Source organism: Aptenodytes patagonicus, chromosome 1 (genome assembly GCF_965638725.1).
Source record: "Aptenodytes patagonicus chromosome 1, bAptPat1.pri.cur, whole genome shotgun sequence".
NCBI classification, from domain to species: domain Eukaryota; kingdom Metazoa; phylum Chordata; class Aves; order Sphenisciformes; family Spheniscidae; genus Aptenodytes; species Aptenodytes patagonicus.
The window spans coordinates 82,386,133-82,398,701 of NC_134949.1; the positions used below are offsets into that span (position 1 = coordinate 82,386,133).

At 39.1% G+C, this 12,569-nt stretch overlaps 1 protein-coding gene across 1 annotated transcript in view; it reads right to left on the reverse strand.

Annotated features, from left to right (window-relative positions):
- The window catches only part of LOC143155806 (potassium voltage-gated channel subfamily KQT member 1-like), a 531,395-nt gene extending 519,333 nt beyond the window's left edge, over window positions 1–12,062 (reverse strand). The window contains exon 1 of the mRNA XM_076328783.1: window positions 11,680–12,062. Coding sequence (XP_076184898.1) covers window positions 11,680–12,062 — 383 coding nt within the window. The remainder of the gene's footprint in view (window positions 1–11,679) is intronic.
- Window positions 12,063–12,569: the final 507 nt, after the last annotated feature.

The window sequence follows — 12,569 nt, forward strand, 5'->3', positions numbered from 1 at the left end:
TACATCAACAGAGAACAGTCTCATTTGTTGGCGGCTGTTCAGTTCCTAAAGGGAAGGAGGTGATAAGGAGGAGACATAAAAAATTACCGACTAGTAGAGTTGGTCTACTCTTTCCTATACGAAAAGAACTGAGGAGCTGCTTTCTGGTATTTTGTAGTCCTCTCTGAGTTTTCCTGTGATTCCCAAGGATGTCAAGCCATGGTTTGAGCTATTACTTCAACAAATACTGTTTTCCTTTTCTACCATATAGCTGCTAAAAACAGAGTATTTCCTCTCAAAACACCTGGCTTTCTTTTCCTTCAATTTTTTACTGTTTTGAAGACAGAAACTTACCCCCAATCATCTATTTGCAGACTTTTCCTCACTCTCTCTTTAAAAAGAAAAAAGAAAAAAAAGGTTTTACTTATCAGAGGAAAGAGGATTATCTGAGAATTTCTCATTTGGTTTTGGATTCTCACTTAACGCAGTTCACATCAACAGAAGATGGAGGTGCCATGCTTTCCCAAGAGAGGTCTTGCTAACATACACTAAATTTTAGTATTTCTTGATTTCTCCTAAATTCCTTAAGCCTCATGCATACAAAAAAATACAACTGCTTTTTCATCAATGTTTTTAAACCATCATCCTTAAATCTGTTTCATGCATTAACAAATTTAAATAGGCAGTACTGGTGCATTGGGCAGTTGATCAACTGGGGTTAAAGGTTACAAATGAGTGCCTCTCTGTGCCCTGATCTTCCTAAACATTGCTTCATTTTGGAGAGTAGCTAGTGCAACTGTAAACATGTTTCTGTTGTTATTGTAGTCAGGGACAAACTCTGTTTAACAGATTAATTGGCCATGAGCATGCTCTACTGAAGCCTACAAACACTTGACACTAGTAGGTTAACTACAACACTGAGAGCAAAATGATGTCAAGTACTTTATCAAGGGTGAACTCTTTCAAGGTCGTGCTATAACAATCTCATTTTCCATGGAAGACAAACTTAATGAAAGCTCTTAAAGGAGAAGTATTAATCATTCCTCCTTTTAAGTTTTGCATCAAATAATGCCATTTCTAGCAAAGACTATCTGTTCATGTGGTTTTTTGTGTTTATTTCCTTGTTGTGGTTTAACCCCAGCTGGCAACTAAGCACCACACAGCCGCTTTCACTACACCCCCGGTGGGATGGGGGAGAGAATCAGAAGAGTAAAAGTGAGAACACTTATGGGTTGAGATAAAAACAGTTTAATAATTGAAACAAAATATAATAGTAATAATAAATTGTGATGAAAAGGAAAATAACAAAAAGAGAGAGAAATAAAACCCAAGAAAGACAAGTGATGCAAATGAAAAACAATTGCTCACCGCTAACTGACCGATGCCCAGCCAGTCCCTGAGCAGCAGCCCCCCCTGGCCAGCTTTCCCCTAGTTTATATACTGAGCATGATGTCACACGGTATGGAATGTCCCTTTGGCCAGTTTGGGTCAGCTGTCCTGGCTGTGCCCCCTCCCAGCTTCTTGTGCACCTCCAGCCCTCTCAGTCGGCAGAGCATGGGAAGCTGAAAAGTCCTTGACTTAGTGCAAGCACTACTTAGCAACTACTAAAACATTGGTGTGTTATCAACATTACTCTCGTACTAAATCCGAAACACAGCACTGCACCAGCTACTAGGAAGAAAATTAACTCTATCCCAGCCGAAACCAGGACAGTACTGCAGATAAGTGTACTTGAAGTGTTGATACATGAGATGCTTGTGGGAATGTTATCTCTTGAACAACAAAAAGGGATGGGTGAGGAGGGGAAAAACTTATAAACTGGTAGACAGAGATATACTCCTTGGCAACCAAATACAATGTAGTAGCTTTGTGGCCTTTTGGTCTTGCCAAACTTAATTGACTCTGCAAAGTTGTGAAAACATTTTTAGAAAAATGCGAGCTCTATAGTGAAAGAAAATCAACAAAAATATAGAAAAGCTATTGAATCCTATGCTCTGTAGTATTTAGATGGCTTGATCATGGGTCACTGATGTGTTTAACACAACCAGACATGTCTTTCCCCTGCTGTGCTCCTTCCTCAAAACTGAGCTGCTGTGACTGACTTCACTATATGAAAACCCTTCAGCTAGATAATTGCAAATGGCTTATATAGGTCTCCAGTTTAAATTATACCCAAAACCTTTTCTTTTTTATTTCTTAGATAATTTTTTTATCCTATCTACTGTTTGCTCCAACAAGATGTGAAGCCAAACTGTTCTGTTCTACTAACACACTAGGACAGAAGAAATCCAGTTGCTTCAGCTGGAGTTAAATTACAAGAAAGAGAGATTGCATTGAGGGCAATATGTCCAAGTCAATCAGTGCACAACTACACCCAATGGAGCTTCAGCTTTTTTCTTGATGATAAAGTTGTCCAGCGGAGACCGGTAGCTTTAAGACAGCCTGTTGTTAGGGAGAATAAATGAGTTTAGCCAACAGAAAGTTCTCTGAGGGGCTCCAGAGGCATGGGCTGCTCTTTATTTTAAGTGGTTATTTTGTGGCAGGAAAATTAAGGAGAGCATTTCCATTTTTTCATGCTATAAAAGTACAAGGGATTCTCATTCCTAAGTGCATGAAACACTTCACTTTCTTCTAAATGGGATTGTACTGTCTTATGTTGAATAGCCATGTGCTTCTATAAAACATTCCTGCTGGTCTGAATAAAATCTCATTCCTGGTGCTTACATATTTTTATTATCCAAAGAAGTTTCTGACCAAGTCAAAGAGAAGGTTGTCCAGGTGCCTTTGTAGGCAAGTTTGATGACCCTCAGTTCTCTCATAGATCTATTTCCAGGCTCCTGAGGCTTGATGTTTTCTCAAAAGGTCTTGTGCTTGTACACATGTGTTCATACACAAATTGGAGTTGGTTGGAAATTTTGGTAAAGGAACAATTTTTTCTGTTGAAAATACCAATACGTTAAAATTAGAAGGTAGTCTGGGAATGTGTTGGTTTCAGCAGAACTGGTAAAGATCAGACAGGTTTTAATGGAAGCTTGCCTAGCTTTGGACTCACAGGCAGCCTGCCTGGCAGGGAGTTTGGGCATATCTGACTTTCTGCTTTGCCTCCGAATAAAATATTTTCAGGGATTTGAAGCCTTCAACCAAAGGAAAATTCCACCTATAGCATGGGTATAACTCAAGATATCTGTTTTCAGGTGTTTTTTCAGCTCATTCTAGGTTGCATCCAGAAATGCCCGATAGCCCAATTGCATGTAACATGAAGCTGTCCAGCTGGCTCCAATCAGAAGTAACTAGCTAGTATTTCTACAACACCTAGAAAATTTAAAAAGTAATTTACAAATACACACACTACTATTCTGTATTTTTCTTGAGACCTTTCACCTGCATATGTCTAAATTATCACAAACCAGTTTGAATCAATAGCTAATACCAATGCTGTTCAAATCACAGCACGAGCCACGCATCATACAAGATCTCCCACTTCAAACCAGCTTTCTGAATCAACTGCCCAAACATATGTTATTTTTAAAACATCCACAGCTCCTATTGAGCTCCTATATGAGCACTTCACATTTTCAAAGTATTTAACAACCTGACATATTTGCTGCTCTTTAAAGAGCACTAAGATTTGGATTTTGCTTTTTCTCTGAGTTTAGCTGGTGCTAGTCCAGAACTTACAAATTACATTCATACATCCATTACAATTGCCAGACGCACTGATCTTACAGAAACCTTTTTTCAGAGCCCTGCCATTCCTAGGATTTAAGCTCCCTGATTCAGTTGAGTGCATGTATCTTCCACTAACATCTGTGCTGCTATGTTTGTCTTTTTTGCTCTTACCTCCATACGTCTTGTTACCAGAATGTCTGGATGTCCTCTCCTTCCCTGGGCACAGGAATCAAGCTTCCATTTTGATTCTGTATCACTAAGACTTTCTAGAAGAGACCTAATCAGTTCTTTAAACATTGACAGAAACAGTTCATTATCATGACTTCATGATCAGTGTTCATGGTTCCGATACATTTACCATCGACCTTGACTGTGAGACAAAAAAATCAGTAGGTTTCGGCATGTGAACTATGACACATCTCCACAGGGACAGGAAATTGCTACCACCATTTACAAAGTAACACCAACCTCTTTGAAGTACTCACATTAATTAATGTTTCTTAGGTTCAGTATCAAAAAAAAAAAGGAAAGAATAAATGTATATAATGATGCTGCGCAGATACATCCAATAATTAAGTTAATGCCAGCTTGATTATCATGAAGACATCTGAAACGCTTTTCTTCTTGAATTTGATACCATGTGGAGCCCACAAGTTAGTGAGCAATTGTAATGTTGACATCAAGGAATATCTTTTTATTTTGCTGGTTTCTGTAAGAACAGAGCATTTTTCCACAAAGGCGTAACCAAATTCCATCAATAGCACCATATCAACACCACACTACAGTATTTGTTTTCACTATAGAAACAAATGGTTTCACTATAGAAACAACATTAGCCTGTGGGGACATTAATGCATATTCATTGCACAGTCTATTACAAAATTGAGCTTCTAGAATAAGACAGATTGAATTTCTTACATAAATGATGGAAAAAGTCATCAATAACTTCAAAAAATGAAAATAAAATTTACGTAGCCTGTGGCTTTGTGCCCTGTGGTTAGGTTATTCTGTGCCTAAAGCAAAGTACACTCAGATCAAAGTTCTTCCTTAGGAACTTTTGTAACATCTCTCTCCTGAAAAGACTCTTTGGTGCCAAACAATCTAATTGAGCTCGAAGTGAAGTGTTTTCATTTTTGGGGTTATTAATTTATTTCTCCTCTACCCAAATGCTTATTTTAACAAAACGTGAAGAAACTTAATATCTCTGACATGTCTCATCCTCTGTCAATATTAGTTGAAACTTGCCAACTGGCTCAAAAGTTTTCGGTAAGGCACTTTCAGACAGATGCACTCAGACAGCGTGGTTGCATAAACCTCATTTCCTTAGGAAAAGAGGCTAAAAAAATTTATAACTGTCCCCATGTATTTTTAGAACAGCCCAATCTTGGGACTTTACCGAATCCTAAAGATAATTCTGTTTAATATTAGTGCACTTCCATTAGCAACTTAAGCCATTCCACCATATCATCCAGTTGAACATGCAACCCTAAGCAGTAAGAAGAACGTTCCACTTCAGTAAAATTCATAGTTCTTGAGTTTCTTCCCTTTAATATTGCTCATCTTCTGGTACCTGAAGTTCATCATCATAGACGAGACATCAGCTTAGTACCTCTGTGTAGCTAGTATATAGACAAAAAGTAGCTACTGCAGTTCTAAATTGGAAAACTTGTCAGTTCAATTTCTGTATAAAATGTCCAAATAAGTAACTATTATGCTGGCAAGAAACACCCTGAACCCAATAATAATAATAAAAAGCCCTAACTTACCCTTATGCAAGTACATCATGTCCAGACCTAAGCTTTGACATCAAGGTCAAAGCCAGAATCTCAAAAGTAGTCATATGCTTATAATTACTCTGAACTTTAGTTGTTGCTCATGTTGGTCATATTACAATCACATCATTGGAAAAAGCAAAATATCTTCTTGCATTCTAGAGATAATTGTGGGAAGGACAGAAATGGGAATTTGATGGTCCCTTTGAGGGGGAGTTATAAATAATGGGCTATAGGCTCCATTTACAGATAAAAACAGACACAGGAGAATACTATGCTAACTTACTTGCTATGTATATTTAGTTTCACTAACTGAGAGCTGCTACACCTGAAGAACCAAAAGATATGCAGGCACGTGCCCCACAGTCATTAAAAGGAACCACTAGACCCTTATATTTTTGCCTTTTAATGTTCTTTACATCAGCAGCAGTTGTATGCCAAACAAAAATGGAGTATCAGCCAGAATGGTGGCTCTTAACTTCTTCAGTTGCATTAACAGAGCATGATTACAGCATTTCTTACATGAAGCTGAGGGAAGTAAAAGTTTGAAGAGCAACAATAATAAAAGAAAATTGCAATTTTTAATCTGTTCCAATAATCTGAACTCTCTTTTTGTATTACTTATGGTGACACAGCCTTTGGTACATAGAATATTTTCTAAAGGAAAAAAAATTTTAGCTGGCCAGCCACCATTTTACAAACATGTTCTTGATCTTCTGTACTTTCCTCCCAAAGTTATAAGTTAGCAACTTTATTGATATTGCCATATTTTTGTAAGGAGCACACACTTTTAAATTACTCAACAGTAATTCCTTAGATGAGTTCTTTTCAACAAGCTGCCAGGAACAAGTATGTGTGTGTGCATGTGTGCCTCTACAAAGAAGCTGTGGGAGTCAGTATGAAGGAGAAGAGGTGTAACAAAGCAAAATTAGGGCATGTTTTCGTATGCAACTGAGCCAACACCACAGTTCCCTGGTAGCAAAAAGGAAAGCTCTCCCTCATCCCATTCCAGTCTTGGCCAACTGGTTAATACTGGTTCCAGCACCATCAGACCATTTGTTGACATGCTGTAACCCCTTAAGGTATCAAAAGCTACTCACTTTCTTGCTGGGCTAGATTTCTGCCATTACAGTGAGTTGACTTAGCTTAGGAGGGCTACAGTGAGTGCCAGAAGCAGCACGCATTATGCAGGAGAAATGTGTGGCCAGGAGAGAAGAAGGGAAGGTGAGAGAGTGAACCTTACCCTTTTGGTATTGGTAAACCATTATGTCAGCTCTTGTGAAACCATACTCTAGGGAGGATGTTCTCCTATCTTTCCCATGCAGTCAAGAGAAAGACAGACAGCATCCCCTAGGAATGATTCAAAGAAATAGCCATTATTCTCTCTGAGTCACCGTTTGGAGGAGTTATTTCCCCATAAATCATAAGGGAGCCTGGAGAGCAGACTTTGTTGCTAGGCAAACTCTGCATTTGTGAAATGTTTCGCAGTCAAACCAGGTGGTCTGCAGTACTTGCCAGATAATTTGCAGTGTTACTTTGCAATTATTTCATACAATTTTATATGAAATTTAACAGGTGATTATAATCCACTAGGAGCACTAAGAGAACAATAGTGGACAGTACTTCAAGACGCTGAATGTGTATTACTAACTTGACAGAAGACCATCCACTTATTCCTGCTGGGCTACGTTTCTGCTGGATTAATAAGTTGAACTGGCTCAGTGATCCAAGGATATCCAAGGAGCTGGCAGGAGCAAACTGAATGGATGGGGCAGATAAGGGGAGCAGAACTGGAGGTGGTCTGTTAGCAATGGGCTGTTAGATCGGCTCACCCCATCCCATGGGAAGTTATGGGATATAAAGATTGGTCTAACTTTTAAATGAGAACAAGGTCCAACACTCATTTAACAAGTGGCCAAACCAGCACAAAGTAACCTGGAACAGCTGCAAGTTCTCACTTAAACTTTCACAGTGTTACACGACAAGAAAGTGGCAGGCCTGAGAACACAATCTAACAGTCCCTCTCATGGGCCTCCCTCTCGCCTTAGACTTGCCTCCCTTTTCAACCAGCCTGTGGTTTCTCTACTGACTGCCAGCGAGCCTTCCAGCTGTGCTAACTCCAGCAGTGATGCTGACATCCGTTTGCTAAGAACTGGACTGAGACCAACAGCTCCTTTTGTATCTCCCCACAGTCATTACTTCTTCACTATTGACTTGGACAAGATTCAAACCAGTTGCCTACGGGTGAAAGGTTCCTTCTCCTGTCATGAATTCCACGCTCCCTCTTCCCCCTAGCTTCCAGCTGTCATCTCCTACCCTTTTTTCCTCCCAGTGGCTCTCTCTGAGCTTCTTGACCATTTTCAGCTGTCCCGCAGTTCCAGCTCCTTGTGCCTATCCAGCCTTCTGATCTCCAAAAGCTGCTAGTCCTTGTTTCTTTGTCCTTCCTGCTTAAGTCTGCTTCTCTTTGTCTCAAGCTAGCCTGCTCTTGTATTGCTTTTCCTCCAGTTTCAGCAGTCTCAGTTTCTACAACAATCCAATCTAGCTTTCTGTCTCTTGGTCCCAGGTTTTCCTCTGGCCCTGTTTCACCAGACTCAGCGTAGCCATTTGTTCTGCTTCCTCACTTCTTAGTCCAAGTGCTACCCACCTAGGTTCCCTCTAAGCTTCTGGCTTTTAACTAAAAATAAATCAGCTACCCAGCCAACAGCAGCTGAAGAGACGAAAATTAGAAGTCACTGGATGCTCCAGAGAAATGGAAAAGATAGGACAAGGAGGTTGGACTACAGTGAGTAAAAACAACAGGGTGTATCCAAGGGTAAAAGGTACGATGGATCCACCTTGCTTGCTGAGGTATATGGCCAGTTAGCCTCAGCAAAAACTCAGTTGTTTTTTTGCTGGGACCTGAGCTGGTGCAGCTGTGCAGCACAGGGCTCAACTGACGTAGACACAGCCTTAGGCTGACACAAGGTGGCCTCTATCACTCACACTCAGAACAAATGAACATCCAACAGCAAGCAGTTACCTCTTCTCCCTGAAAACAGGTGAAACCATACTGCTCTCCTGTTATCAGTCACCACTTGTGTGTATGGGTGCACATATAGTGATCCTTTTCTTTCAATAGGCTTGAGTTGCACCTTCCTACTTCTGGTTTTGTGCCTCTACAAACATGGCAGAAAAGCCCAACCACCTCCACCCTTTGCCTATGGCAAAGGTGGCCTGCAAAGACTTGGCAGTGGAACATTCCCCACCAAAATTACATTTTAGCACTTCGAGCACAGACATTGGATCCTGTTTTTGGTTTGTTATCATTGCTACCTAGTGACTAAATGGGGGTCAATAATCTTATCAGGAAAACTGTCTGGCTTCACCCCTCCCCGCTCAGTTCACATGTATGTGAACACAATATTTTATCTAAATGAACACAATAGTCTAGACTATAATTGAGCCATTCCAGTTGTAATTAAATATATATGTTTCAGAAATGTAAACTCATCACATGAATAAGGCTCCACTCACAACTAAATGATTTAAATGTGTGGATTTGCCAAGTAACTTCATTACCATACATAACTCATCACCAATACATATTGTAGTACTCATTCAAAAGATAAAATATGAGGATTATACCCTAATATCTTGACATGTGGGTGTGATTTAAACAAGGGCATAGTTGAGCTTAGAAATCAAATTCAAGACAGGCACGCACTTCTTTTTCTGGACTGAGGACCATATGGCAAACAGCTGGACCCTAACATATATTGATACCCAGTACCCTGAGGCTCTTACATAGCCACAATAACTGGTTGGTTGGGATCAATGTATTGGTATTGCGTGTCACAGCTGTTTCTCAATCCCTCACCTCTAACTTGTCCTCTACCCTGTTCTTGGGGATTTCAGGAGTTAAGTATTTCATGGGACTTCCAGTGAAGCTGAAAATTACCTAAGCGAGAAGGTTTTCAGGACTGGGAGGGGGAATTCTCAAGCAAACCCACTCACACCTTCAAACATTTTATTTTGAAACCACGATTTTAGCTTCAAATAACTCCACTAAAATAACACTAATTCCAGATTTAATTAGAAAAGGGAATTATTTTTGCCTAACACACATTATAAAGTTCCTTAAGTTTACTCCCTTAAAAGAAACTTGAAGTATCAGGCACACTACAGATGTTACACAAGATGAGATTATCTTGGTAATTTCAGAATGCAGGAGGAAGGTTACCTCCTGGAACACTTACTGTTCCCTCATTTTGCCTGTTTTCTGGAAAGTTATGTTCTTTCTAGCAGAACTGGCTCCAGATCAGAACAGACTCCAGTCCCTCTTGGATAGAAACTTCCCACAAGTTTGTACATGAGTTATGTGGTCTTTGCGGCATATGAAGGACAATGAAGGGACGCTGCATATCCAGGTCCCCCAGGCTACACAGATATCAGCTACATACTTGGAAGATTGGATTTGTTATGAAAATAGTCATCATCATCTGATCAACTCTACATAAGTTACCCCAAACCCACAGATCTAACATGAGAAACTTTTTTTAAAATAAATTACAGCTTATTCTCATTATAAAATTAATTATATTTTAGATTAGAACTTTATTGCTTTAACAATGTTTAACTTTAATGATACTTAATGTTGTATAGTATGTTCTTTCCAAACCAGAAACTTGTTACATAAGTGAACACACCATGTAGTTATTGTGATAATTATTAGTACAAATATACTTAGGACAAAATGCTGGCCAAAAACTACGTTTAAAAGTTTTGCTTTCAGGCAATCTCAAAGGAAAAGCTTTTAAAAAGAGGTCAATTCACATATTCTTTCATTTAAGTTAGGAACACTTGTACTGTTAAAAAAAAAAGAAGAGTTTTCTGTTAGTAATACCAATATTTAGTCCAATTTTCTAGTATGGCAGGTGTGTGTGTATATATATAGATTTTTAATTTTTTTTTTTTTTTATTTAAATGCCCACTGCTGAATGTAAGTACACATTAAAGGTCAAACTTAGTCTGAGGTAAAAGCAACACAGATGATGAAACAAATGCATTTTAGCAAAATTAGTAAGTCCTAACCTGAAATAGGCTTAAATCATGACTATTCACATATTTAAATCTACACAAATTACATCTGTTTAAGCCTTAGGAATTATTATATACTATAAGCATAGTCCTTGAAAGAGGCCCTATCCTTTTACTTGGTAAAATTTCATGAATGAAAAAAACCTTTTAAAAAATCCATATATGATTTTGAGGGGTGAAAGGAAGCAAATAGTAATAAGACCATCTATTTTATGTCAGATAGAAGCATTATGATTCATTCTTATAATTACCATATCTTTCTCTGGGCAGTTCCTGACTGCAGTAACTGATAATAGTTTTTCCAAAATGCAGTCAGGCCATAGAAAAGTTCATCTGAGACAAACAGAATAATTGCAAAACTCTGCATTTCTTCAGGATATATGCTAATTCTATAATAAAAGCAAGGACTTTTGGCTCAGTTTACATTCACTATAGCCAGTAAAACTTCCTCTTGCCTCTGTGAGAGCACAATTGGGCCTTTTCTACAGCTAAGATGACAAATCATCATTCTTTTAAGCAGCATTCAAAATAGTAATTGAGGTCCTGCTAAACCTGACAGATACCATAAGCAGCTAAAAGAAAACAGTAGCAGCTGTATTAATATATTAACCACTGTTTTACAAGGGTAAATGGAAGCCTTAATTTCCTCCTTGCATGTACTACACACATGGCATAATGAGAGACTTTGTACTCATGTGTTCACAACTGTAAATTAATTCAAATTAGTAATGTTATGACTATATGTTTGTCCAACAAATTACTTGTTTTGGCACTTCAGCATGTGCAAAATGGACTTATAAAAATGTGACATATCTGATCACAGCTGAACCTTCCACATCTCATGCTAAAAACTGCAGTGTCTGAAGCTGGAGCAATGTAAAGCAGCTAAGGCAGCAATAAAAACTGCCATGAGCATATAGGACTTCCCCTCAGAAATATCAAATATACAGTGTGCATCTTCAAAGACAAATATCAAGTGAAGAATAAAAAGCCCTCCTCTGGAAGTGTTAATGGATATAGCGGCTGATCCTTTGAGAAACTGGCTTCTCCATTGCTTTCAATGGGATTACTCATGCAACAGGTTTTCAGCCCAGGAGCTCAAGTACTATGATTTCTGGCTGATTAAGTGGACAGTTTCAGATTTTTCTTACACCAAAGATTATGTGAAAATGTAGGTACTTACACAGTAAAATGATAGATAAAACACTTCCATCCACTGGGCCTCTCCAGGAAGTTGTAGACATCTCTCTGCGTACTAGTTTTAGTTAAATAATGGCTATGGAAACACTTTGTTGTACAGGCCCTGCGGACTTCACTTTCTGTCAAGGCTGCAGCCTTTGTGCCTTCCTCAGGGTTACGGGGAATCCCGGATCCATTATTCACCAGGGTTTCTGGATCCAGCGCCACAGAAGAATACTGCATATTGCTTAGGTTCCCCCTGACTTCCAGCAACGCTGCAGATTTCCTATTTCCATTCAGACTGCTAAGCTGGGAAGAGGAGCCTTGAACCTGTCCACAGTGGTTATACATCTGGTGCCCAACAGTTTCTCCGCTATCACAGGACATTCTGTAACAACGCACAAGTATTACTAACCCTGATCAATATTTAAAATCATGAAGAAGGTACAGTATGTCCTGCCTGCCCAGGGTGTTCTCCAGCAGCTGATAAGATGACTTTCTGCGGTTATCACGGAGCTTCTCTGTGACACAAGTGTGAGCTGTCAGCCTGTCACCTGCTGTCACCCACAGCCTCTGAAATTAAATCAGAAAAAAATGTATTGGACAATGACACATGCTAGGCACCAGAAGTAACAGGAGGCCGGGAAAGGAAAGATGTTAAGACTTCTGTAGGAAGGAAGAAAATTACAATTCAAAGTTACATTTGTTAAGAAGGAAGCCTAAAACTATTTAAATCGTGCAACAGCAGCAGAGTTGTCTTGAGAGATGATCCTATGATATTATTTTAAGCTGAGCAGTTCTTGAAGTGTCCCGATTAGAAGGGGAACTGTGAAAATTTCCTGGAAGTTATAAACTTGCTGTTGCCTGAAACACACTAGATTGAGGTTTTGAACT